The sequence below is a fragment of the Fusarium coffeatum genome (genome assembly GCF_003316985.1).
Source record: "Fusarium coffeatum strain FIESC_28 chromosome Unknown BRIP53273_contig_82, whole genome shotgun sequence".
NCBI lineage: Eukaryota > Fungi > Ascomycota > Sordariomycetes > Hypocreales > Nectriaceae > Fusarium > Fusarium coffeatum.
In genome coordinates this window covers 157,714-185,381 of record NW_022157878.1, presented here as the reverse complement: position 1 = coordinate 185,381, position 27,668 = coordinate 157,714, and the positions used below count along the sequence as shown (strand labels likewise).

Below are 27,668 nucleotides of genomic sequence, written 5' to 3'. Positions count from 1 at the left end.
ATAAACCCAGGACATCAAGCTCTCAAGCGATGCCTTTCCAAATCCCATGCTAGAAAAAGCAACATCAAATGCGCCCAACACCATACTTTCATCAAACATCACACATCGCTTACTCCTGCTTATCCCTATCCTCATCCTCCTCATCCTCTTCAGCACCCCAATCCTTGAAGCCCTGACCCTGAAGCCAGCTAACACCCTTTCGCCAGTTCGTCTCGCGGATTGCCTGCGCATCCTTCTCGTAGACAACACCAGTGACCATAAGAGCCAGCATAAAGACCCAGACGTCTCCACCCTTCATGCTCTTCCACCAGCGTCGCTTGACACCAACCTTCCAGAGGCTGTCGACGCTAGTGCGGGCGCTGTACAGGAACATTCCGCGACCGTTCTTTCGCTCGATAAAGGCCCAGAGACCAGCGAAGAAACCGCCGAGGAAGACGCGCTGGGTTGCTAGAACGTGGCGGGGTAGCCATTGCTGGAAGAAGCAGAGCGAAGCCCAGGCTGTGGAGAGGGCACCGGTTGCGAAAGTGGACATGCGGAGAGCCTTGGTGACGATCTGCTGCAGAGTCGCCAAGGGGCTGTGGTAGAGGCTGGAGAACTTGGGAATGACGGTGAGAGCTGAGAAGACCGCGACGAAGAATCGAGCAAATGGTGGGAATGATTGAAGCCAGAAAGTCAGATAAGTTCGGGCGCACGATGGGTCGCCAGGGTGCAGAGTTGCGCATGAAAGCGATGTGATGAGTGGGTGAGCTCGAGATGTCAAAGGTCCAATAACACTGATGCTGGGAGGAAGAACCTCCTTTCCAGGGAACAAAGTCGGTGAGACGTAGGCACTATAAATAAATCAGTAATAAGTCTTTCTTCACAGAATTGTGTACTCACGGCCAGTTGAGGCGTGCCATTTGAGCCAAGCTATCAACAATCTCAGAAGTCTGAGGCCACTTAAGACCTTGCGGCCAATCCTGAGGTCGTGGGTGCAGATAAGCCGATGAGCTGTTGAAGAACAAGTCTCCAATCTTAGGGAAACAGTCCCGGTCAAAGACAGCCGCGTGAAGAAGCTGTCCAAAAGCAAAAGGCTGCAGCATCCAGCTTCCAAACCACCAAGGTCTCTCCCTCTTGAGACCATTCTTCTTGCCCCAGATAAGACCATCAGCCTCACAGAAGTTCCAGCCAAACTCCAAAGCACGGAAGATGGTGTAAATGGCGATGGTCACTCGCATCTTCTGGGCTGGGTAAATACCTAGAGCAAGACCGGCGAATGAGGCACCGATGGCGGGCGCAGAAGGCGATGTCAGCATCGCTGCAGTTCGAGGGTTGCGCGAGCGGAATGGCTCGACTTGGGGGTCGAGCAGATGCACGCGCAGTCGAGTAAAGAAGCGGAAAAGGATTCTGTAAAGGAGAAGAATGGTAGATAGAGAGATAGATAATCTCAGGGCTGGAGACTTGTAGAAGGGCTTCTTTTTCCCACTTGTGTTGGCTCTGTCAAGACGTATTAGCGGTGTATATCAGACTTCATCGGTGAGCTACTCACTCCTCCTTGCCCATTCTCTTCGCGACAGCGTCCCATCCCTTCATACCCAAAAACGTCATCACAAACACCCGCAGCGCATGGCGAATCGTCCTAGCATTATAATCATCGCCTCCCTTCGGAGGCTTCAGGGCTTTCTCCACGCGATTCGGTGTAGGCGTTGATTTTCGAAGCACGCGCGAGCGCGAGATAACGTATTTATGAAGAGCAGCATATTCGTGAGCTGATATGGTGTAACGCAGCGTGTTTCGAAGAACAGGATCGTTCGTAGCAGCGGATGATCTGGAAGATCGCGAGCTCGAGGCATCGCTAGAAGACACGGAGTAATCCATGATATTTGTTGTTGGTAAGGAGCGGATGTGGTGGTTGTTATTATTATCGTCAGTTCGGTTAAGGATCGTGTAGTTTATCGGTTGCTTCGCGATGGCGTGTGCGCGGTTCCACGAGCTGAGCTCCAGCGGCGCATTCGAGCAATAGCCATCAAGTACGTCTGAAAGACAATAACAATCGAAAGATCTAGACTCGAGTTGTGCAGCGAAATAGCTGAGAGTCCAGATCGATGCACTCACATCTGTTATCAATGACGGAGGGAGAGATGGGAACAGGAGGGTGAAATCACCAAGAACCTGGAAATGAGCAAGACGACGTAAAGTGGAGATTCAAGACCTCGGCTTCTGGGCTTGGGCTTAGGCTTAGCCCACTACAGGAACGCATGGATAACAAGACCCTGCTGAGATTGTCCCAGTTAATTAAAGTCATGCCCTATTGACGAATAGAGTGTCCAGAATGGGTCAATTTTACAGGGGTTCCCCGCCCTCGGATAGCTGATTGACTGCTATTCTTCAGCCAAGACCATCACCATCACATGAAAGAACAAACGACTTTCCAACTTCTCGGTCCAGCTAGTTCAACCTACCAAAAGAGGCTTCTAACCCGATAGAACTAGACCGTTAAAGCATTAAAGCGTAGTCAAGCGTTGCATCATCATGGAGTTGGGCACAGGTAATCTGGGGTATCAAGCCATTCTCAAAGATGCTAATCATCTTACTACGCATCTCTCAAATCGAGAGACAGCAACGCATACTCCATCCGATGCCCTAACTACCTGACCTTTTTTAAACTTCCAAAATCACTCATCATTCATCATAACCCTCCATCCTAATCATGTCCTCAACCGTGCGTGATGTGATGCCAGGACGAGTGAGAGTGAACCACCATGTGAGCCCTGGCATGCATGTAGAATCATTAAAATACTTTTTGTTTCTTCTTTTCTTTTGCCTTCCGTACCCCAAAGTCCAGTCCCAGTCATTAAAAACATTCCTCGCTTCAAAGGCCCTAATGATGACATGTCCCCAAACGCCGTTCATCAACCAAAGGTCTCCCAAGCGCATCGCATCGTATCGCCGCACGACAGCCTTGCCAAAGGATTCCTCAAGTATGACATGTTTGCAATGAGAGTAGTCAGAGCGCACTCGCGTACCCAAGGCTCTGATAAGTATGTGTACAGTCACGTAACTAGCAGCGGAGATGATGTGATGTGATGTTTCATCATTGTCCACATAAACCCATAATATCATCCATCAAATCGAAAAGAAAGCGCAGCATTAACCAAGTTGCTTTCAAGGATATGCCGCTTGGGTTGTCGTTTGCGAGTTCGTGAAAGGAGCCCAAGTCCGGGTAAAAGTTGGGCTCTCTGAAGGTCCAAAAGGAAGGATCTCCTCCTGCCAGCCGAGAGCACCCCAGGGACCGATGTAGTTGCGTGGCTCCGGGGTGGAAAGCTGGTTCGAGACGATCTCCCATTGTGGGATCTGTTGGCTCTTGACCATCTGAACAAGGCGGAATCGACGTCGCTCTCTCTCAGCCACTGTGTCCTTGACAGCGCGGAAGACTGCATCAGCGTTGGGCCATGCGTTTCCTTTGTTGGTTGCATTCTCCAACAGCGCCTTGAGTGTCTCGAAGGGGAGGTTGAGAAGAACGCGAGAAAGAACCGCATTGAGTGGTGTTCGCTGCTGAGACGCACCCGAGGCGTCAGAAGATGGCGACATCTTACCTTCGGTCAGAGAAAGGTCACCAAACTGGATACCCGAAATTTGCTGAGAGCGACGTCCCTTGCCCAGATGCACCGAAGTTCCTCTAGCAATTGGTGGGGGCGAAAGCTTGCGGGTCGTGGCGTTGCTAGTCGGGGCAGCTTGGGGGAGACGAGCGCAGTTCGAGGGGTCGGTAACTGAAGTGTCAATCTTGAAGTTAGGGTGAAGGTTGTTGGCAATGAAAGAGATGATCTCGTTGAGAATGGTTCGAGATCCATCACCATACTTGAAAACATCATAGGAACCTTCATCCCGATGACCCTCCAGAGCAAACTCCAGAGCCTTCTCTACCGTCTGCAAGTTTAAGAGCTGAATGGCAAGCTCACATCCACGTCGAGTGACCGGGTCCCAGTGAAGGAGATGTCCAGAGGCAGCATATCCCAGGGCAAAGTCGAATCGCTCCATGAGTGAGCCAGCGTCGGTGGCAGCACTCTGCTTGGGGTCACCGTGAGATGGATCAAAGAGAGGTAGTCCATAGAGGCGCTGTATGGCAAAGTAGAACGATTCTGACTGGATCCATTTGCTGTCTGTTTCGAGAACAATAGCAGGAAGGGATGTCATGCTGGGTCGAGAAAGCCCCTTTGACATGGCGTTTGCGAGCTCGGAACTGCGGGCGAAGATGATTCGATGACCAGGCATGTGAATTGGAGCTTGCTTGTTGGCATACTGGAGTTCCAGAACACAGTCGGCAAACTCAGGAGCTCCAAATTGGCGTCGGAAGTATTCAACCAGTCCTTCGGCGTCATCCATGGGAGACATCATGTGTGGAGGAGGACCGGCGTTCGACATCATGGGCCGGTATTCAGGACCTCCGAACATTCGACCGGGGTGATTTGGCGACTGGGTGTCCTCCACTGGGCCCGAAACACCGTTTCGCATTGGGGCTGAAGCGAATTGGCCATAAACGCTGGCATCATCTGGAGGACCGGATGCCTGTGAATCATGGTAGCTGTGCGGAGTGGGAGGTCCAAAGTTGTTGCCAAATGGGGGGAATGAATCCATCGGTCCATAAGCCATCGTGGGTCTTCCGTAGTTATCGAAAGTGGTTACAGGAACGTGTTCCGCACCGTAACTCATCATGGGAAATCCATTGGTACCAGGGGCCATGTAGGGAGGTTGACCATTGGGTACTGGCATACCAGGAGGAGGGGCGATGCCTCCAGACAGAGGAGCTGGAGATGAGCTTGTCGAGCCATGGAAAGCACCGAAATGGATGCTTCCATTGCTGGGATGCGGCTGGTGAAGGGGCGGGCCGTTAGGCATCGGGGGTCGAGGGCCACGCATATCGCCGTTCGCAGTTGGCCCCATGGGTCGGCCAGAAGGTGTGAAAGCGGGAGGCAGCTGGTATCGACCAGGTGGGACAGCGGATGGGGGTCGAGTCTTGTTCATCTTTGGAGGATGCTGGTTGTCTAGATTTGAGTTGTGAGTATTGAGATACTCTTCATAAAATTGAGGCACCTCACCAGCCTGAGCTTTGCCTTCACCCTTACCCACGATGCCGTTTGGCTTTTCGTTCATTTCAACAGGGACCTTGTCGGAGGTTTGAGCTCCAGCACCAGTTTGGTTCTTGGTGGTGGACTGATCGGCGTGGTCTGAGACTGCAGAGTTTTTGTGGGTGTCTTCCTTCTCGCTGATGGTAGCCTGCTTGGGGACAGCTGCGACTGTGGCTGGGTAACTTTGCGTCAGTATAGAGTTCCAAATTTGAGTTTTGTCGAGGCAGATTTCATTCGTACCAGATGAATTGTTCGGTTTGGGTGGCTCGGCAGTGTCATTTTTAGCCTTGGAGTGACTATCCGCCTTGGTCTTGGGAACTTCCTTCTTAGCCTTGGGAGCTGAAGTCGAAACTGGGCTGGAAACTGAGCTAGCAACCGCGGCAGAAGCTACAGATTCAGCCTTCTTAACCTCATTACCATTCGTGAGCTTCAATTCGGAGGCCGGAGTCGCATCGGGTTCCTGGGTCGTGGCAGAGGCAGCACTGGCCCGAGCGGCGGCAGCTTCCTGACGCTTCAAATAGGGCAGTGGAATAGCAGGAACGACGGAGGGCTTGGAGGAGTGAGCAAGCTTGCTCCCTCCAGGTCGACGAGGCTTCGTGGTGCCGTTGGGCGCCATCTCATGGGCGGGATCGTTTGCGGTTCGGCGGGGAAGTTATCGACGAACAGGGAGGGGAGGTGGGCAATGGCAATGGCCCAGACCTCAACGGAGGATTCGGAGGGAGGGAAGCTCTACGGATCTAGAGGAAGAGGCATGGAGAGCAATCGTGGTCGATGTCGTCGAGAAGCCCTGCGGTCGGATATGGGCTTGGAAAACGTGGCCGTGGATCGGAGGCGAACTGGCGATACACTAGAAATGAGGGTCCGGGTCTGCAGCTGTTTTTGTGCGGAGAGCAAGAGCTCAACCAGGAGCAAAATGTCTTGGATGAAAGGTGGGTATCTTCAATGAGGGTGATTAAGGAATGAGGGTAAGAGTATCAAGACTTCAACAGAGCCTTGCGCGATGGAAGGGTGATGGGTGATGGCTAGAATTATGACCTGGAGAATGATGATGTCGAGAGGTCAAATTGGTTGAAGGTGCTGTGCTTCCAACGGCTTCTAAAGATGGAGAACAGTCGCAAGGTATTGGGGCTTTCGTCACAATTTTTCTTGAAGCCTCCCCGCAGGTAGATCCACTAAGGTTTAGGGGCCTAGCGGTAGTGGGATTAGCGCGGTAAACAGCCTCCCGGTCCACTCCCGTCACTGGCAATTGACCAAGGGGTAGCAAAAAGTTGAGACTGAGACTGGGATGACAGAATTATTAGATTCATGAGTCACTGTAAAGTTTCTTTCAAACAATTTAATTATTTCGTGTGTTGTGTTGATCTTTCAAAGTTTTCGGTGACCATAGCAAACAGCCCGGGCTTGAGCACCCTTAGACGGATACTGTACAGTCATCAACAAGCAGCAGCAGCCATCCATCCGGCTTCCGATGTCCCTCATCAACAGCAAAAGTTTCATTTATGTCGATCTTGATAGGCCGAACCGCAAGTTTGCCCGCGGATCATACATGTCGGCTGCCTTCAACATTGCTGCCTGCTGCATTATGCTTCTGATTGACCAAAGCCTAGTGACTGGACACTTGTTCATCCCTTGCATCAAAGCTTAACCCGAGAACGCATGTCTTGCATTTAAGTCTACGCGCTGTATTAAATATTGCTATCTAATCACTGCTCTAATCATGCCGTTCGCAAAGCAGATTGTCAGCACTGAAATATTGAAGCATTTGCTGAACATGCCCTGAACGCCTTACTAAGACGCGAGTTTGCAGGTAAGTTTGGTTTGTTGGACCAAGTTGCGCCCGCCAGCCCGCCATTGAATAAAATCCCGAAGAGTTGCGTTGAAACATAAACTCCCATCCCATTAATATACTCTCAAATTACTCGTCGCCGCTTATAATCCTAGCGACAAGGACGTAGAGGAAGATGGCCGCACCGGCACATAACAGTTTGTTGCGGAATATAAATCCTGCACCCGCATCTCTTTGTTGGTTGACAACATCGACAACGGCTTGTGTTTGGTGTCCGCTGGTTCCAGCAATGCCCAACTGAGGTCGACAAGATCCATTGTTGTCAGCATCTAATCGGTTGCCGGTAACAGGGTCAACCTTGTTCTTGGTCATCCACTCCCAGTTCTCGGCATCGACCTCGGGCCACTCTCCTCGGAACTTGGCACCGCCGTCGCCAGCCTTAACATTGCCCTTTTGAGGGTTGCTCTTCAAATGTGAGCCGTTGCCAGTTGAGTTCCACCAGCGCGATCGAGCGGCAAGATATTTTCGTTCGGCAGCTGTGCTTGAAACGGATCCAGTTGTCATCTCTTCACTTGTCATGAATGAGAGCAGTCCGATCAGAATGGTAGAGACTTCCCAGGCAGGGTTAAAGGACTTGGGGTGGAAATCGGAGATTGACAGACATAGGCGCGTCGAGGGCTGGAATCGTCCGGAAGGGGTGTGCATGCGGATGGCAGGAGGAGCGAATGGGTAGTTCGGGGGGAACATGAGAGTACCCCAGTACTGGCCGCCATGATAAGGAGTGTTCTCAGGCCCGGTGATAATATAGTGCCATCTAGTAATAATGTCAGTAAAGTTGACTCGCGATCAAGAGATTCGCCCGTGACGTAACGTACTCAAGAATGTTAGACTCGGATGGGTGAGCGACGATATAAGGAGGGGGGTTCTCTGAGATAGTTTTATATTCGCGTGTCAACTATAAGCGAAGATTAGTACGGCGCATTGGGTTAACGAGATCAATAATACATACACGCTTGGTGGCGGCTTTGCTGGCCATACTGACGATCGTCAAGTGTTGGGCGTAGAGAGGTCAAAGAGAATGGGACAGATTGCGGGTCGCGTGAGTCGCAAGACGTCGAAAGAAGATCTAGTCTAAAGGAGAGATCGTCGTCTAGGGAAGGAAAGTGAAAAAGAAAAAAGAGAGCGCTTTTTCCGAATGCTCCAAACCTTTGGGATGTTATATGCTACACGGGTGATGTGAAGACGAAACGGAGTTGAGAATGGATGAATAGAGAGGAACCCAGGGAGCGACGTATCCTAGGCGCTGGGGTCCCGCTAGGTCCGGATAGTGTTTGTGGCTGTGCATCACATGCTGTTATGACGAAGTTTATCAGGAACAGGAACCCAAAGCAAAAAGAGGTAAGCGCCACAATCCAAGGCGAGCCACAGGATTATCAGGGTCGGAGCTCGGAGAGTACGTACCGAATCGTTAATTGGAAGCTGCCCGGGGTCCAACCTAAGTGGTTCGACACTTCAAAACGGCATCGTGAGGGCTTGCAAGTAACATCTCGGTTCGTTGGCTGCAAAAATGGCTGCACTTCCTGGCTCGACTAGGGGTCCGGTAATTATATTCCAACCCCAAACTTTGCAAGAGCGAATTGTCTAACATGCAATAGGCTATGGACCCTTTCAGCAAGCTTCATTCCGACACCGGTTCTTTGTTGCACGAGGCAGAGTCGAGGCCCGAATTTCAACAAACACAAGATGAAGCTAAGCAACGGCGTATGGCGCGGGTGGTATGTACTCCGAGACATACATAGTTTCCTCGATCAGAGCTAATTTGGTTTAGATCAATGATCAGCAATTGGCGCCCATGACCGTTAACGAGCTTCGAGTTCATGGTGCGGTCAATACACGAATGGAATTCCTCGACCCCATTTTCCACCCACTTGTTGCAGATAAGAACAACGAAAACTCAACCGTTGGAGGAGTTGTAGACCAGCTCCGTGTTATCAGCAACAAGCTCGATGGTCTTCGTATGTTTTCTCGATAACCTCATCAAACCACGAAACTAACCGACTTATAGAAATCTTCCAACCTCAACCCGAAGTCTTCCTTACTTCCGCACAGCAGACAGACCCCTCCACCTCCCCCACCGACGTCAACATCGACATCCGAGTCAAGGAGCTTTCACGATTCAAGCTGCAAACTGGTACCGATGTCGGTAATGGAGAAGGATCTGCCTACGGTTCGCTGCTATGGCGAAACATGTTTGGTGGTGCCGAGATGCTGGAGTTGAATGCCAAAGCTGGTACACGCACACGCTCGGCTTACAGCGCCAACCTCACAGCGCCCGTCTTCAGCAACCCTGATATGAGGATATCGCTGGAGGGTCTGGCTTCGGCTGCTGAGAAGCCATGGGCATCGCATGAAGAAGTTCTTAAGGGCGGAACTCTGCGTTTCTCTTGGCTTAACGAACAGCGTGACAAGCAGTCCGTTGAGTACTCGGGTATCTGGCGTCAAATCACCGGTCTGGCCGAGGGTGCCAGCCCAACTGTGCGAGCAGATGCCGGTGACTCTATTAAGAGCGCCATTAAGCACACATTCCTCAGAGAGAGACGTGATAATCCTCAGCTCCCTCAGAGCGGTTACATGGTTCGATCTGGTCTTGAGGTCGCTGGTCTTGGTCCTCTTGCTGGTGATGTTGCTTTCTCCAAGGGTGAGATTGAGGTTGGCGGTGCCGCCCCTATCCCTCTTCCTGGTGTCAGTGGACGAACAGGTATTTCCATTGGTGGTGGATTGAGACTAGGCCTGCTTTGCCCTCTGCCTCTTGGATATGAGTTCGGCAGCAAGCTTCGCTCTACTCGCATCAACGACCGCTTCCAGCTTGGAGGACCTACCGATGTCCGTGGCTTCAAGCTCGGTGGCCTCGGTCCTCACGATGGTGTCGACTCTGTCGGAGGTGATGTCTTCGCTGCTGGCAGTGTTAACATGCTTCTCCCCGTCCCCTACAAGGGTCCTGACTCCGGTCTTCGATTCCAACTCTTCGCCAACGGTGGTCGTCTCGTTGCTCTCAAGGACCCCAAGAAGTCCTCTTCCCAGGAGATGTCCGGATCAGATGTTCGAAATGGTTTAGTAAACGCAGTTGGAGAAGTCTTCAACGGTGTTCCCAGCGTCGCTGCTGGTTGTGGTCTGGTGTATGCGCACCCCGTTGCGCGATTTGAGCTGAACTTCAGCTTGCCTTTGGCTCTAAGGAAGGGAGAGGCTTCCACCAAGGGACTGCAGGTTGGTGTAGGAATCAACTTCTTGTAAACAAAAATATAGATATCCATGTGGCTTGAAATTCCGCTCTAGCAATTCATACCCTTGTTCTTGGAGGATGACTACACTGGTAGTCTGCGAATGCCCTCATGAGTGTATTCCAATGTGATAAGAAGTTGATCACATGAGCCATTCTGTGGAGTTTTGAAACTTTATTGCACGTCTGTCTGTCTGCCCTGGGTTCGAATGCAAGAAATTCCAAAATATTTTTGGATAGCAACATCTCTCCAGGCATGGAACACCCCAACGTGAGAGTTGCCTTCACCACCTTGTGATATAGAACACCCCATGATGGAGGTAGAACCTCACTACTGTGATAGGGGCACTCCTATAACACCTTCGCTTCCTCAATGAGGCCTCGCAGTTGGACACGTTGACCACTGACCCGATCACCTGTGTTGCTATCCTATATACACTGAAATAGCATGATATGCTATCAAGGAGAGTGGTGCAGTGGAATACGACGTCCTAGATCCTACGAAACCTCATAAAGTTCCGAACCTAATACCTCTTTCAACCAATGCCCACTCTCCTTTTTGCCGGTTCAAGTCATGAGTTCGAAAATGATAAATTACAAAAAAGAAACGATGGCATGTCTGCCTAACCCTTATATACTGACATAACCTACCATGTTGTTGAGGGGAGTGGTGCAGTGGAATCCGTCCTAGAACCTAGGGAACTCTTTGAAATTGCGAACCTAAAAATTCTATCACCCACTGTCCACTCTCCTTTTTGTCATTTTTAGGCGTGGGTTCGAATAAAGGATACAAGTGCCATAAATCACTTTTTGATTCCAAAAAATCGCGAATCTTTGTCCTGGTCGACTTGACCTAGAAAGACATACACGACTTCCCTGACAGAGTCCGGAAGGAATCCTGTGTTGAAGCTCTTGTTTATTGGGCTGCCAAGTCCGTTTATTAACAGTGCGATGATCGCGAATTTGATCCTGTCGATGTGAACTTGTTGGAAGATCGTAGTCGCCCTCATAAGATTCTTCTACATCCATCATAGGATGTTCCGCCCAGTTTCCCCATGGTACTCCCAAGTTTCACATCGATAACCCAAATTGTTGTTCCAAGGGGTCAGAAGTTTTCTTCCTGAGTACTGCATACACTCCTTGGGTCCCAGCTCAAAATATCAAAACTGTGCACCTTGTCCGCCTTTCATATGAGACATCAGATCTTCACGATAGGCTATTGTTTCGATACGCCACAAGCCAACATGTAACGCTAGGACACTTCCAATCTTCTACAGCCTGGCCTGGTATAAACATCACGTTATAAATTTCTCCAAGAGCGAACAATTTAATTGACTACTTCGAGTGATCCGATATCGTTCATGAGTGTCATCCATGCGGTAGTCAGTTACCCTACAACCTTGCGGCCAGCGCCCTGGTAGTGAGATGGAATTATGACTAAGAATCAACCTCACCTTGCTCATATCATTTTTGCTTCTGTGCGGAAAACAATACATGAGGACATAGCCGTGTCTCACATTGTTGTTGGTCCTGCATGTTTCTGCTTGACTGATCGGCACCATGCAGACGTACAGATGCAAGGCAGCCCGTGCTTTAATCGTTTTGATCCTACCATTAAATAATCGCCGAAAGTACCACGGTATTGAACACGCAATTAAGCTTAATGGTTTCTCATAAAGCAAGGGCATTTCGCCTTAAGATCTGCATCTCGTTCAGTATATACGCCCTTCCATGCCGGTCCCCGTCCGCTCCCGTAAGTCGCCGTGCTGTGGGGCCCGATACTCCGGAGACTTTTTACGGGTGATAACCAACAAGACCCGGAAGGATCATGGATGCAGAGCGGCCGCTTCCCCCAGAGACCAACATGATACCCTGTCTTCAAGGAGGAAAAAAACAAGGCGCGCCCTTCCAACACCAAAATGCACCGAAATCACAGATCTACAGTTCGGTGTTTTCTTTCACCTTTAGGCCTACCACTCACCGACACACAATTGAAGTAAGACCCGATAGCCCACGGATGCGCACAGTATCCGGTCAGCTTCTACCCTGCATTGCGTACGCACAGAAGTAGGACTATAGTAAGACGGGCAGTTGCGAACAAACACGAGCATTTAAGATACGCCCAGTTGAGGCTAAGTTTAGTGTTCAATATATTGAACTCGTCTAAGCGTATGTTGGTCGAGCGGACTTTGCTGCTGCGGAGCGGGCCTCGTCTATCATCACGCAACCCCTGCGCGGTCCTGAACGAAAGGGGACAGAGACGTTAGGCGCTGCGGGGACCCTGAGATGAGCTGTAAGATTGGAGGGGTCTTTTTTTTTACACAATGTTCGCAAAAATCGCATTCGCGTTCGTAGCATGCAAGGACCCTGCGTGTAATCATAAGTGAGAAGAGAGCATTCCTATGCAGTTGGATCTCGAGGTTGCGCATAGAGAGGAGCTGAGTCCCAACTGGTATGATAACTTCCATTCAACGTAGCAATTATCTAGAAGCCGTTTTTTGACAGGTTCGGGTATCTTGACTACCATCGCGCGGTGACATGGCATGTATACAAAAATAAGAGTTTCGGGATCGTCAATCATTAATGCCAAGTTAAGAGTAGCCTAATCGGATCTCGATTGCCCCGATCAAAAAGCAAATAGATTTATACAAGGTAGATAGACACTGTGTTGTACAGAGTCTGACTCCTTGGTGGCATTTGGATTGTTCATTGGCATGGAAGACGGCGAAAGCTGATTGACGAACCTGAATGAGCATGATGACTGTCATCGGACGCATTTATGAGATAAACTCGCGCAATCTCACTCACTGACCATTGAAGATGTTAGACCGAAAAATACATCCTGTCCTGGCAGGTGGGCAACAGAAGAAATGTCCTCTAAGGCTTAGACTACCAAAATAAAGTAGCCTAACTACTGGTCGAAGCCAGCATAAAGTGACCAAATTATTTCGTCTCTTAAGCCTTTAGGGGCCAATTCTTCTGATACCCTGAGGCCTGGATTGCTTGTAAGATCTGATAGCAGTACAAGCAAGATCTTGATGATAAGTCTATCAATAGCGATCGAATCAACTCCACAAAAGGGTCACTATAACAGTGCAATAAGAGCCAATTCAAGATCCATCCATTGAAAACAATTTAAAATGGAAATAAGACTCTTCTGGCTAGCGGGCCGGACTCACGGACGGACGGGCTGTCGGGTTCTTGGAAGACCCCGATAGAGCTATTGGGGGCGTGTATCCACCGAACATCTACCGCTTCAACTGCAATGCAAGCCTATTACAACTGTCACTGAACGAGCGCGCCCTTTCACATGGGGGAACTTTGGAGCCTATTTAATGCTGACGGCCAAACTTTTTATCAAGACCTGTCGGATCGCTTTCAGCTTAAACAGCAAGGATAAAGTGAAGTGAGACTGTCAACAGCAAAATAGTAGCCTGGCCAATTAGAAGCACCGGTCCCTTCAAGCCGGGGAGATAATCAGCCCGATTCGCGCCGTGATTGGTGGGCGGGACGGGTTCTTGGAAGGACCCGAGTGATGAATGCGAGGTTTCGCATCCAGTTTGATGATTTTAGAAGAAGGATGAGGATTTTATCATCTGCGGAGAAGGATCGACTTTTTAAAGGAGAACCAGATAAGAGTAAGAATACGGCAATTGAATAGGATCCGTGACAGCGGTTGATGATCTTCGTCGCTGGTCCTGCCTGCCCACAAGAAATAGAAATAGAGTTGGAATGCAGGCGCGCCGTTTGAATTAGCCGTGCTCGGGTGTAAGAAAAGAAACGCGTTGCAACATGCCATGTCAAAGGATCTGGCTTATCAGAATTCCCATACCTCTCAATTGAGCAATCGCATGTGTTGGTGATGGTTGCTAAAGGCTCACATCAGCCAACAACATCAGCCATATAGAGAGACATATCGCGACTGTCCTCTTACATGCCTCTACGACGCACACCATCCAGGGGTGAGTTTTGGTTTACCCAATTTTGAGGTTCCGTCCCGGAGTTAGTGGGGTCCAGATGCAGTTCATTCCCGGGATCCTTCGCTTATTAGTCCAGGAGCGTCGGAGTCTGAAGGTAACCCGTTATCCGCTAATATCATGTCTGTGTCTTCTTTGTCGCTGATGTTTGACCCAAATAACGCCCCCGTGTCGGGTCGGGTTCTTGGAAGCATGCGAAAAGGACAATACCGGGGAAATATGGAGAGGCGCAGGGGGGATTTGTTGCGGACTTTGTAGGCATCATCAAACAGTTCGTCTAGATGATCGACTTCGGAAGGAATCAGGACAACGTGGCGATGCGTTTTTGAGTCAGTGACTGTTTGAGAGCGGAATATCATGGAACCAACAGTTGTTGATCAGAGTACTGTGCTCTGCATTGCAGCTGTGATAATGTACTGTAAAATATAAAAAGTACCCTCGGAGCGGCCGCCCTCCCAACAATGTTTGACACTGACAGCAATAAACAGAGCCATTCATAGCCTGCAGCCGCATCCGCTTGCACTTCCAAAAGGCGCGCTAGAATTTAGCTTGGCCGTCACCCTTGTCGTCTATACTTCGCTTTTCGGGCTAGTGAGCTTGACCCACGCGAGTTTATCTCCATCTGTTGGACTCCATTTCTGGACTGTTAGAGAAGCCCGGGGCTACAGTACATGCTACATTACATTGTGGATGACGAACCGGGACCTCATTCATTTTTACATATTCTCCTGACCTCCCTCCTCGTTTTGCCTCTGGTTTCCTTTTTCTTACGTCTGTCTCATAGGATCTTTTAGTCCTTCGATCGGCTGTCCTTTCATTGTCGATCCTTAGAAACACTTTTAATACCCCTTCTCTTGTTTCTTCTTTTTGTTTACATTGGTTTAATCTCATGACAACCAATTCAACTCACGAATACAACCCGACTCAACTCTAAAATTCATTTTTCGCTATCGTATACGGAAACAGCGCGGCAACAGCTGGGTAGTCACCACCCAAAACCGCGAGACTCAATTGCGAGATCTCTTTAGTAGAACCTGCCGTCACAACTCACAATGTCGGCTCTCTACGGGATCAACGCTAACAACGACGCCACTGCTGCAAGGCAGGGTGCTCCTGGTGCTGGTTCAGTTGGCCATACCGTGCCCTTTGCCGATCAACACGAGCACGACGATGAAGCGATTAACGAGAAGCCCTCCTCATCACCTGCCGACACTCTCGGTAAGGGCGACGACGAGGATGATTCCGAGATGGAGCGACGAACTTCTATCGTCCAGGCCCTTGCGCGATCTTATTCGCATGCCTCGGGCACTCACCCCACCGGACAGAACCCTTTCCAGGCCGGCGAGGACTCACCTCTCAACCCCAACTCTCCCAACTTTAACGCTCGCGAATGGGCCAAGTCTGTTGTCGAGCTAGTGCGACAGGATGGTGCTGGTTTCCGATCTGCTGGTGTTTGCTACCAGAACCTCAACGTCTACGGTTATGGTGGCGCCAGCGATTACCAGGCCGACGTTGGTAACGTTTGGCTCGCTCTTGACGATGTTGTCGGCCGAGTTACTGGCAGAAGCCGACAGCGCATCGATATTCTGCGCAACTTTGACGGTGTTGTCCACGCTGGTGAGATGCTTGTCGTTCTTGGACCTCCCGGTGCTGGATGCTCCACCACGCTCAAGACGATCGCTGGTGAGCTCAACGGTATCTACGTTGACGAGGGCTCTTACTTCAACTACCAGGGTAAGTAAAGTTACGAAAAGGGGTGTTTTGGTTTCACGAAACTCGATCGCGGTTGTTGAGCAACACGGGCTTGTTTCGCGTGGAACACGCCTCTACATGCGCCTCAGAATCAGTATCACTAACATTGCGTCACAGGTATGAGCGCCAAGGAGATGCACTCCCACCACCGTGGTGAGGCCATTTACACTGCCGAAATCGATGTCCATTTCCCTATGTTGTCCGTTGGCGACACCCTCACTTTCGCCGCCCGTGCCCGACAGCCCCGCCAGCTTCCCCAGGGCTTGAACCGCAACGACTTCGCCGACCACCTCCGAGATGTCGTTATGGCTATGTTTGGTATTTCTCACACCGTCAACACTCGCGTCGGTAACGAATACATTCGTGGTGTTTCCGGTGGTGAGCGCAAGCGTGTTACCATTTCTGAGGCTGCCCTCTCCGGAGCTCCTCTGCAATGCTGGGATAACTCTACTCGAGGTCTCGACTCTGCCAACGCCATCGAATTCTGCAAAACCCTTCGTCTCCAAACCGAGCTCTTCAACAACACCGCTGTTGTCTCCATTTACCAGTCTCCTCAGAGCGCTTACGACCTTTTCGACAAGGCTACTGTTCTCTACGAGGGTCGCCAGATCTTCTTTGGCCGCGCCGACGCTGCCAAGCAGTACTTTGTCAACCTCGGTTTCGAGTGCCCTGCTCGCCAGACCACTCCTGATTTCCTGACTTCCATGACTGCTCCCAGTGAGCGAATCGTGCGAGAGGGATTCAAGGGCAAGGTTCCCCGAACTCCTGATGAGTTTGCTACTGCCTGGAAGAACAGCGCCGAGTACAAGGCTCTTCAGGTTGAGATTGAGGAGTACAAGGTCGCTCACCCCATCAACGGCCCTGATGCCGAGGCTTTCCGTGCCTCTAAGCAGGCTCAGCAGGCTAAGCGTCAGCGAGCCAAGTCTCCCTACACTCTCTCCTACATGCAGCAGATTCAGCTTTGTCTGTGGCGTGGATGGCTTCGTCTCAAGGGTGATCCTGGTATCACTGTTGGTTCTCTTATTGGTAACTTTGTCATGGCTCTTATTATCGGTTCCGTCTTCTACAACCTCCCTGAGACTTCGGAAAGTTTCTTCCAGCGTGGTGCCCTCCTCTTCTTTGCTGTTTTGATGAACGCTTTCGCTAGTGCTCTCGAGGTAAGTTTCAGTGTTTCTCATTCTGTGTGCGCAATACTAATTGTGAACAGATTCTGGCCCTGTATGCACAGCGTCCAATCGTGGAAAAACATAGTCGTTACGCGCTTTATCACCCGTCCGCCGAAGCTATCGCATCGATGCTTTGTGACTTACCGTACAAAGTCGCAAATACCATCGTCTTCAACCTTACACTTTATTTCATGACCAACCTGAAACGGACGCCCTCAGCATTCTTCTTCTTCATGCTGATGTCCTTCGTTGTCGTCTTGGTCATGTCTATGATCTTCCGTACCATCGCCTCCGCTACTCGAAGTCTCTTCCAGGCTCTTGTCCCCGCCGCTATTCTGATTCTGGATCTCGTCATCTTTACTGGTTTCGTCATTCCTAAGCGTTATATGCTTGGCTGGTGCAAGTGGCTGTACTGGATCGACCCTATTGCCTACGCTTTCGAGGCTGTAGTTGTCAACGAGTTCCACAACCGAAATTATGAGTGCAACCAGTTCATTCCCAACCCTATGGTTCAAGGATACGCCGACGTCCCCCAAGACAGCCGTGTCTGCAGCGCTGTCGGTGCTGAACCTGGAAAATCTGCTGTCAATGGTGACCGCTACGCTGAGCTGCAATTCGGTTACAAGTGGGAGAACCGTTGGCGCAACTTCGGAATTGTCCTTGCCTGGATTGTCCTTTTCACCATCACCTACATGACCGCCGCCGAACTTGTCTCTGAGAAGAAGTCCAAGGGTGAAGTCCTGGTCTACCGACGTGGTCACAAGCCTGCTGCCGTCGCCAACGCTGAGAAGAAGCACTCCGATCCTGAGGCCGCCATGGCTCACATTGGTCCTATGGTTACTGCCGAGCGCACCCGCAGCCGAGCTAGCGGAACCAAGCAGGCTGGTGGTATGCTCCAGGAGCAAACTTCTGTTTTCCAGTGGCATGATGTCTGCTATGAGGTCAAGATCAAGGATGAGACTCGCCAAATCTTGAACAACGTTGATGGTTGGGTTAAGCCCGGTACTTTGACTGCTCTTATGGGTGTTTCTGGTGCTGGTAAAACCACTCTTCTAGACTGTTTGGCCGACCGTACTTCTATGGGTGTTATCACTGGTGAGATGTTGGTCGACGGTAACCCCCGAGACATGTCCTTCCAGCGCAAGACTGGTTATGTTCAGCAACAGGATCTTCACCTTCAAACTTCGACCGTCCGAGAGGCCCTCAACTTCAGTGCCCTTCTACGCCAGCCCGCTCACGTCCCCAAGCAAGAGAAGCTCGACTATGTCGACCAGGTCATCAAGCTACTCGATATGGAAGAATATGCCGATGCCGTCGTTGGTGTTCCCGGTGAGGGTCTCAACGTTGAGCAACGTAAGCGTCTTACTATCGGTGTCGAACTTGCTGCCAAGCCTCCTCTGCTGCTTTTCGTCGATGAGCCTACCTCTGGTCTCGACTCTCAGACCTCTTGGGCTATCCTGGACCTTCTTGAGAAGTTGACCAACGCCGGCCAAGCCATTCTTTGCACAATCCACCAGCCTTCTGCCATGTTGTTCCAGCGCTTCGATCGACTTCTCTTCCTTGCCAAGGGTGGTAAGACTGTCTACTTCGGTGATATTGGCGAGAACTCCCACACCATGATCAGCTACTTTGAACGTATGAGCGGAAAGACCTGCCCTACCGAAGCCAACCCTGCCGAATGGATGTTGGAAGTTATTGGCGCTGCTCCCGGATCCCACACCGACCTTGACTGGTTCCAGACCTGGCGCGATAGTCCCGAATACCAGGAAGTCCAAACCGAACTCGAGCGTATCAAGCAAGAGAAGCAGGGCGTTACTGATACCGATGTTGATGATGGTAGCTACCGCGAGTTCGCTGCTCCCTTTGGCGTTCAACTCAAGGAAGTCCTCTACCGTGTGTTCCAGCAGTACTGGCGTACTCCTGTTTACATCTACTCCAAGGCTGCCCTTTGCTCTCTCGTCGCTCTCTTCATCGGTTTCGTCTTCTTCAAGGCTCCCAACACTATCCAGGGTCTTCAGAACCAGATGTTTGCCATCTTCAACTTGCTCACTATCTTCGGTCAATTGGTACAACAATCTATGCCGCAGTTCGTCATCCAACGTTCCTTGTATGAAGTCCGCGAGCGTCCTTCAAAGGTTTACTCGTGGAAGATCTTTATGCTTGCGCAACTTATTGTCGAACTTCCATGGAACAGTTTAATGGCCGTCATTATGTACTTTGGATGGTACTACCCCGTCGGTCTTTACAACAACGCCTCCGCCGCTGGTCAAACTCACGAGCGCGGTGCTCTCATGTTCCTGTTGCTCTTGGCCTTCCTCCTCTTTACTGCTACATTCTCGACCATGATCATTGCTGGATTTGAGACAGCTGAGGGTGGTGCCAACGTTGCCAACTTGCTATTCATGCTTTGTCTGATCTTCTGTGGTGTCCTCGCTACCAAGGACTCTCTTCCCGGCTTCTGGGTCTTTATGTACTACGTATCACCGTTCACGTACATAGTAGGCGGGATGTTAGCAACAGGTGTCGCCAACACAGACGTCACCTGTGCCAGCAATGAACTCGTCCCTCTCAACCCACCCAACGGCTCGACCTGTATCGAGTACATGGGTGACTACATCCAGGCTTTGGGTGGCTACCTCGTCGATGACGATGCCACCTCAAACTGCCAGTTCTGCAGTATCGCCAAGACAAACACCTACCTCGCAGGTGTTAACATTGATTACGCCGACCGCTGGCGTAACTTTGGTCTCATCTGGGTCTACATCATCTTCAACATGGCTGCCGCGCTCTTCATCTACTGGCTTGCACGCATGCCCAAGAAGACCTTCAAGAAGGCCAAGAAGGAGAAGGCTGCTAAGGCCTAAACAAGTAAAAAGAAAAGAAAAAATTATCTTGTACTGTGTATGAGATGAAGAAAAATGATTGGAATTTTAGATTGGCGAGGCTTTTGTTTTCTTGATGTGATGAAGAAGCCTTTTTTATCATAGACGGCAATGTTTGCCCCATGTACATACGACCTTTTTTCACTACTAGACACTGTAATATGATGGACAGAACAGATAGTTACGGGATACCCATACACCCCTTTCAATGAACAGAATTTATTGTTAAACTTGGCCTTTATGCTTGTGACTCTCTTTGATGTTTCTTGACTGGTACCATCCATGTGCTTTGGGTACGGTCTGGAGATTAGCCTGACAAGTACAGAGGACGGGACAGGTCTCGGAGGTATTAGGCAAGTTGTCTTAGATATCCCATGTAGTCAAGTAGAACGTTTTTAATTGCCGCAGTTATTACCAGCGGTCTAGGTACTCCAAATCTGAAATAACTAACGAAATCTACCACCAAATTGCGCCATCCAAATGATATATTATGCAACCATTATACGCCAAACCATGCTCCAGTTTTGCTTATGCTCGTTTGTTTTATGATGTTATATGTCGTTAAATCGTTATTATCGTCGTGTTTGTTCCACCTCATTCTTGCGCTGTGTTGAGTGGTTTCCGAGCATGTATGTTGTAATAAGGAAAGTAAGTGTGATACTTTGGCAATCCATTAACCTCCTCCATCAAAGCCTTTCGCACTTCCACTAGAAACATCTCAATCTGGATCAACGTCCAGCCGAGACCGTCGCGGAAAGGGCGTCGTGATAGACCGACGAGTCCCCACATTACGGCGTCGCGCATGACATGGCCGCACTCTTGTAGACGCTGTTTCTTCGCCCATGGTCCGACAGGGCATTTGTAGCTCTTTGTCGTGATGTTTTCGAAACCGGCTTGGGATAGTTCGCTGTGGACGTAGTTGATGCCGTGGATGTCGGTGCCGAGGGCTGCCATGCCTTCTTTTAGATACCTGCAGAAGTCGCGCCATGCGTAGGGTCCGTCGCATGATGTATCGTCGCAAGCTGCTATGTAAAGAAATTCCTGTACCTCCACGTAGCCTCCAGGTTTTAAATGTCTGCTTCATATTAGCTACTGTATTAACAACAGCGTAATTGGTTGACGTACTTCCAGATGCGATCCCAGAGTTCTTCTCGGTTTTTGATGGAATGGACTGTATGGCGGATGTGGATGTAATCGAAGTGATCCTCGGAGTATGTCCAGCCAGCTTCATGCTCGATGTCGTCGACGAAGAAGAGGGCGTTTTCGGGGACCCAGTCAGGCTGTATAGGCGAGAGATCCATGCCGTGGAATTGAGAGTTTGGGTAGGTATCGGCGACTGTGCGATGTCAGTTTAGAGGTCCCAATTAATGTCTCGGGAGACGTACGATCGATGCACCATTTTCCAATGCCGGTGCCAAGGTCAAGGACCTCAGCGCCTTTCTCTAATATAGGTCCGATCGGCGCAAAGAATAATTTGTCCTCGCATAGATACACTGTCAAGTTGTGCTTGAGCTCTTCACGATCCTGTTCGGCTTCGTCGTTGGGGAAAAGGTATTTCCTGGGCAAATATTAGCCAATTATTCCCAACCCGCCCATAAAGTCATATTCACCCGCTCTTATACGAATGATAACGCAATCCTCCATCGACGATATGTTCTCGTATACTATCGGTCAAGCTGCGAGTCTCGTCAAGATCATCAGCTGCGTACTCGCCGCGCTCAATGCTCTGAATGACAGCAGCCTCATGAGCGGAACCGACAGCGAGCGGAGAGACGACAGAGGAAGCCGGCGAAGGAGGAACCATTTGGCGACTCGCGCAGTCTTTTCGGGAAGATTCGTTTGAAGATGATGGGCGGTTAAGCGAATTTGGCGGCGAGTTCATTGTCGTAGGGAGAGGCGCAGGCGCATGCTGCGGATGATATAGGTAGTTTCGATCCCCGTGGTTTGAAATTGAAATTGGAAACCGAGGTTTAAAAAGGAACAGAACAGAGTTTTGAAGAAGGTTCAAGATCCGAACGGGAACCACGGAGATATGCGCTAGACTGGTCAGGTCCAGGTACAGTCCACAGTATCGATGCGCTAGTTGATCAATGCTTTGTGGTGTAGCGCGGGAATTGATCTGAGCACCTATAAAATAATAATTGAGGCGAGTATTTCAGGTGATGGTGCCGGCCGGAATGAATGGGGTGAGGTTGAGAGAAGAGGGAAAGCTTGAAGGGTCCAGGTAGTCTACAGTTTAAAAAAACGAGAAGACGGTAAAGACCCAGTACATACAGTAAAAGTAGAATACAACTAGGTTAAATTAGGAATTCCCACGGAACTACGATGGTTTCTTAGTACATAATGGGAATAGGAAGCTATCAAGGAAAAAGAGGAGAAATATGCAGGAGGATTATCACTAAGCTTTAGGTTCCAGTATTAAATATGAAATAACATGACATAACATCCATGATAGCTGCCATAATAAGTATCTTGTTCTGACTCGTGGAACTGGAACCTCGGCTTGCGGACTGTAATATCCGGTATGGATGCTATCACTATCACTATCACCTCAAAATATATGATATATATATATATATATATATAAAGTCAATGACATGTTATACCGACACTCTGGAAAAATGTCAGATTGTGGCTGACCCTGTCCCCAGATGACGGAGACGAGACGAGGCCCGAAGGAGGGGGGGCAGACCCAGGCTGTTGGTACTGCACGCGTTGCATTTCAATGCCGCAGCAAGGTCAAGGTCAAGGTCAAGGATGTTACGACCAACCAACAGAACAACCTTTGAGCGGTCACACTTTTTTCTGTAGTGGACCTACAGTTACATTGTGTGCCCAATACAGAGGGTAGAATCCTACTCGTCAAGACCCGATGAAGCTATCTAGAGTTTTAAGTCCATGATAGAAAATGCAACGGCTTTCTAGCTATCACTAACAAAATAGGCTAAAAAGTACTGGAAATAAACCGCTCGTATCCTAAACTCATTCTGGTCAAGTATCTGCTTGGGCATGCCCGCTTCCTCGGGCTTGGGTCGTTATCCCACCTTTGATGCAGGGCATCTCGCACCATCCCGCAGCAAATTAAAACCTCCAATCATACACAGCCTACAAGTTTTGTGTGTGGACCATTACTTTTTCTTCTAGAAGGGTAGAACCTATCAGCGGCTCTGCTTTCTTCCATGTATCCGGAGCTGGACCGAAGCGGTGGACTTTGTTTACAATGCTTGTTCTTTCAACAAATGTGGTCTATAAACCTTGGTTAATAACAACGCATGGTTCTTATACGTCCCGTATGGATGGCCTCATTCCTGCACTTGGCGTTCCCTTGCGTCGGTACGACAAGAACCGTTACGTAGTTGCGGTCTGAGAGTAACGATCACACACCTCTTACAGTCTAGGACAAGGTCTATGCACACTCGGCCGACTTGACGTTTAAGAATATTAAATCTGAGATCTGACATGACAGATTCGGAAACCCTGCCGTTGCGACCTCGGTCAGTATCATGGCCCCCCTCGGTCTCTTAGACGAGTACCACTTGGACCATTGCATTGGACCCTGAATTGAGGTGTGGATGAAAAACTTCGTGATCCGGCAGGGGTCCTGATTCGGGGTTGTCGAAGAATCTCGGTTCCATATAGAGAGATGCAAGACATTGTCACTGGTACCGAGTCTAAGGTTAGTGCTTTGCATACTCTGCCGAATGGGCGGTAACGAATACTGGTACTGAGGTAGTGCATCTATCAGAAGAGACTCGCTTGACGGATGAGCCGTTATTAAAGAACGCTCGTTATTTCCTTGGCACCAGCACGGACTGGTTCTTGGTCAGTGGTTCTTCGCAACCTTGTCCTAAAGCATACCTTTCATCTCAACATCTCGGCCGATACAAAAGTTCTTGGCCCATAGAACCCAAGTCCACGTCACTGTCGACCATGTCCCTGGCTCGGCCGAACAGGATGAGCCTGATAGACAATTAATAAAATTGGAGAATCAGGATATCGTTTTCCGGGGTTGAGAATACGTAACAGATAGACAGCCTAAACGTTTATTGAGTTTCAGATTGTTGTGCTGCGCTTCACAGGACGAGTGTAGTCTAGCTGCAGTCACATCGATAGAGATGTATACTTCACTAAGCTGTTGAAGTGTAGTTAGGGTTATACCTAAGCTTGATTTGATGTGATATGCCAAGACACTCCCTGCATACAGACAGCTGCAAGGAAAATACTAAGATTTAGTGTTAAGTGTTTTTTGAGACAAAGCTGTAAGTATGCAGAACAGTCAAGAAAAGCAAAATAGATTGTTGAACTGATGAAGAATGAGGAAGAAAGAAGGCAGCAGACAGATCACAGTCACAGTCACGATTAGAGAAGCAGAGAAGTAAGAGTAAAGGTCATAAGCCATATTAAAGCCGAAATCGTACTAATTTCTAATCGCCAAAAAGTAACCACCATCGAAAAATGGGAACCAAAAATACAAAGTCTAATCTATCAGAAACCGATATCCCAGACCATGATATCTATTAACAACCCAATTTTGAAGCCGACTGGTGTAAGAATGAACCAAGAACGTTAAGCATTACACATGTGCGTGTTTTGATCCTGCTGCCAGCGAAAGGCAAGCAGAAAAAGGCCGTGATGAGATTGCAAAACCATGCCCCCGCAGAGGCAATGCCCGCCAAAAGTCTTCATCATGAGAAGAAAATACCCCACAGAAGAGGTTGAGTTTCAAGAATTGAAGATGATGATGATGTCAAAGGTGGACGCTTTACAGGAGGAAAGCGACACCAGCGACGGCAGCGGCGAGACCAGCGAAGGTCTTCTGGGCAGCGCCGGCAGTGACGACGGGGTGGTCCTCGGGAGCCTCAGGCTTAGCGTTGGAGCCGGTCTGAGCAGGAGGAGCAGGGTGCTCGGGCTCCTTGGCGGGAGGAGCAGGGTGCTCAGGCTCCTTGGCGGGAGGAGCAGGGTGCTCAGGCTCCTTCATGGGAGGAGCAGGCTTGGAGGGGTGCTCAGGCTCCATGGGAGGAGTAGGGTGCTCAGGCTCCTTGACGGGAGGGGCGGGCTTGGAGGGGTGCTCGGGCTTCTTGACAGGAGGAGCGGGGTGGACGGGGTGGACGGGGTGCTCAGGCTCGGGGACGACAACAACAGGGGGCTTGCCGGGAGTGATCTGCTTGGGAGGGTGGGCAGGCTCGGGGTGGACAGGAGGGTGGACGGGCTCACACTCGCCGTGGCTGCACTTGTTGTAGCTGTAGCAGTCATCCTTGCAGTCCTCGAAGTAGTAACGGTCCTCATCGACATCGCAGACGAACTTGCGAGCGTAGTCGACAGAGTAGTGCTGGTCACGCTGGCACTCAGATCCGTAGCAGACGATGCGCTGGTTGCACTCCTCCTCCTTGTAGTCGGCGTAGTAGCAGTGTCCGTCGTTGCAGATCTTGAGCTTGTTCCAGGTGTCGTCGTAGCACTCCTCAGGGTGGCAGAGGCCATCGTTACAGACAACCTGCCACTTGGTGCAGGTGGGGCAGTGAGTCTGAGGAGCACAGTAGTTACCGTAGCAGATGATGATGACATCGGTGGGGATGACGGGGAGGATCTGGGTGACAGTCTTGGTGGCAGTCTTGCCGTCGTCGGTGACGGTGACGGTGGCAGTGGTGGTGCGGACAGGGAGAGTCTCGGTGACGAAGTCGGTGTTGGTGATGGTCTCTCTGTCACCGGGGTTTACGCCATCAGCGACGTAGATGGAGAGGAGAACGTTGATGGAGACCTGTCGGCGCATGAGAGCATCGCCAGAAAGACCACCACAGTTCTCGTCATCGTTACCAGGGCAGACGATGTCACACTGGTCACTGCCAACGGCAGGCGAGGTGTTGAGGTCAAGCTCGCTACCACAGTAGCAGCTGTTGTCGTAAAGACCGAAGAAGTTGGAGCCCAAGCAAGAATCAGCACAGCGCTCAGAGTCGTTCTCCTCGCTGGAGTAGGCCTGAGTGAAGCCAGGGAAACCGTTCTCGGAGGAAAAGCAGCCGAGGAAGTTGAAGCCAGTGGGGTTTCCAATGCCACCAGCGCCAGTGGCGGTAGCAGTGGCAGTGCCAGTGATGGTACCGGTCTCGGTCTGAGCCTCGGTGGTGGTGGTCTCGTTGCTGAAGCGGCCCGTGGTGAACTGGGCAGCGGCCACGTTGCCCATGGCCAGGGCGATGATCTCGGTGTAACGCATCTTGTTGATGGTAAAGTTCTTATGAGCGAATGACTGTGGGGGTAACGACTGGAAACAGCTCTCGGAAGAGTAAGCGAAGGGATCGAGTGTGTTTGAATTGCTTGATGAGGAGAGGAAAGAAATTGATATTCGGTCGGAACCAAGGCCTCTCTTTATACAAGATTGGCTCCCATATTGAAGGCTGAGATTGTATGGTCTCCCTTTGGGAATCACAGACTAAGCCCGTACCGATAGTCCCGTAGTGTGATCTCGACGAATGCATCGAGCCTAACGCAAGCAAAGTCGAGTGTTGAGACATGGCGTTGTGGTCCAACAAGCAAAGAATTCAGTGCCCCTGGCCTGACATGTCTCACTCGACGTTCGAGGGAGGTTGTTGGTATTTGCTCTGCGAGTGTGTTGTTGCCGAAAATTCCCGCCTTCGAGGAGCTGCGTGCTGGTTCTCGGATACTAAGATTACGCTAAATTCCAGATAAGCTTGATTTCAGATACTGTCGAGCTCACATGCTGATGGAGGAGATCCTTTACCGACAAGAGAGAGCCAAAAACTGATCACTGAGACACTATCTCCGAGACCGAAAGGAGCGCAGCTTCTTGGCAGATTCTTGTTGAGCATCCCTCAAAGGAGAAAGAGCTCTAGCTTCATGCTTCGAACACCGAATCGAGCATGAGATTCCTCAAGGCCTGTTCCTGTCTCTGAAAACATAACGAGCGGTGTATCGGCATATCGACTTGATCGTCAAGGATAATCTCTCCGCATGCGCCGCTCACATTCCTGAATGCGTCCATTGCGTGTAAGAAACACTCTTCCAAAAGTCCCTTATCCTGAGATATGTGAAAGAGAGTTTAATCTCCAGCAGTCAAGACTGTACGTCATCGGTCACCAAGAATAGCAGACGATATCATGGGATGTTTCGTGGCTTCAACGAAAGCACCACTGCCCTGACTATACTCACTTGAGTATCACTAATTTCTTGCGTTTTCAGCGGCTTGAAGATCGGCGATGGGCTGAAACCGATGTTGGGTCCCCTCACTTGGTTCAGACGAAAGCATTCTTTAGTCGAATCCGGGGAAAGCTCTCTTGCATAGAGCCATAGCATTTCGAGAAAGACTTGCTTATCGTATCGCATCACAGAGACAAAACAGAACAGCGCATACTCGAGGTGGGCAGCTAGCATGCGATCCACAAGAGGGAAATTGCGGTCATGGAGAGACGTAAAAGGTTGGTCCTACGAAGGGAGAGCTGAGAGATGGATGCATTGAACGGTATGAGATACTGAGACAGAGAGGTCGATAGCTCTTGACGGTGTTATGCGGGCCGAAGGATTTTGCGGGGCCTCACACTGGGCTTCAGCAGGGGCTTGATGTGGGTCTGTTGACAGCTGCAGGGTAATTTTGAGGTCAGCACCAAATGAAGCTCACGATGTTGATCTGTACACAATAAATTCTCTGTAATTATAGAGTGCATATTGATAATGTTGAGAGTAAGAAGTTCTCTCTGCCTAACTTGAAGAGTACAAGTTG

General features: G+C 50.1%; 7 protein-coding genes across 7 annotated transcripts; 2 read left to right on the top strand and 5 right to left on the bottom strand.

The window, feature by feature from the left end:
* Positions 1 to 109: 109 nt before the first annotated feature.
* On the bottom strand, positions 110 to 1,857 carry FIESC28_03990 (uncharacterized protein; the record flags this gene model as incomplete). The annotated part of the gene is made up of 3 exons (XM_031158139.1): positions 110 to 830; positions 880 to 1,476; positions 1,529 to 1,857. 3 exons carry the CDS (start codon positions 1,855 to 1,857, stop codon positions 110 to 112), a joined length of 1,647 nt encoding a protein of 548 aa, XP_031017839.1.
* Positions 1,858 to 3,144: 1,287 nt separating this feature from the next.
* On the bottom strand, positions 3,145 to 5,721 carry FIESC28_03989 (uncharacterized protein; the record flags this gene model as incomplete). Its single annotated transcript, XM_031158138.1, has 1 exon — positions 3,145 to 5,721. One exon carries the CDS (start codon positions 5,719 to 5,721, stop codon positions 3,145 to 3,147), a length of 2,577 nt encoding a protein of 858 aa, XP_031017838.1.
* Positions 5,722 to 7,020: 1,299 nt separating this feature from the next.
* Positions 7,021 to 7,927, bottom strand: FIESC28_03988 (uncharacterized protein; the record flags this gene model as incomplete). Its single annotated transcript, XM_031158137.1, has 3 exons — positions 7,021 to 7,705; positions 7,767 to 7,846; positions 7,901 to 7,927. 3 exons carry the CDS (start codon positions 7,925 to 7,927, stop codon positions 7,021 to 7,023), a joined length of 792 nt encoding a protein of 263 aa, XP_031017837.1.
* Positions 7,928 to 8,458: 531 nt separating this feature from the next.
* FIESC28_03987 (uncharacterized protein) lies at positions 8,459 to 10,182 on the top strand (the record flags this gene model as incomplete). Its single annotated transcript, XM_031158136.1, has 4 exons — positions 8,459 to 8,491; positions 8,547 to 8,666; positions 8,720 to 8,906; positions 8,957 to 10,182. The coding sequence occupies 4 exons, from the start codon at positions 8,459 to 8,461 to the stop codon at positions 10,180 to 10,182; spliced, it is 1,566 nt and encodes a 521-aa protein (XP_031017836.1).
* Positions 10,183 to 15,197: 5,015 nt separating this feature from the next.
* FIESC28_03986 (uncharacterized protein) lies at positions 15,198 to 19,927 on the top strand (the record flags this gene model as incomplete). The annotated part of the gene is made up of 3 exons (XM_031158135.1): positions 15,198 to 15,879; positions 16,015 to 17,054; positions 17,105 to 19,927. 3 exons carry the CDS (start codon positions 15,198 to 15,200, stop codon positions 19,925 to 19,927), a joined length of 4,545 nt encoding a protein of 1,514 aa, XP_031017835.1.
* Positions 19,928 to 20,539: 612 nt separating this feature from the next.
* On the bottom strand, positions 20,540 to 21,827 carry FIESC28_03985 (uncharacterized protein; the record flags this gene model as incomplete). Its single annotated transcript, XM_031158134.1, has 4 exons — positions 20,540 to 21,020; positions 21,071 to 21,281; positions 21,331 to 21,503; positions 21,556 to 21,827. 4 exons carry the CDS (start codon positions 21,825 to 21,827, stop codon positions 20,540 to 20,542), a joined length of 1,137 nt encoding a protein of 378 aa, XP_031017834.1.
* A 2,880-nt stretch (positions 21,828 to 24,707) lies between these two features.
* FIESC28_03984 (uncharacterized protein) lies at positions 24,708 to 26,147 on the bottom strand (the record flags this gene model as incomplete). Its single annotated transcript, XM_031158133.1, has 1 exon — positions 24,708 to 26,147. The coding sequence occupies one exon, from the start codon at positions 26,145 to 26,147 to the stop codon at positions 24,708 to 24,710; it is 1,440 nt and encodes a 479-aa protein (XP_031017833.1).
* Positions 26,148 to 27,668: the final 1,521 nt, after the last annotated feature.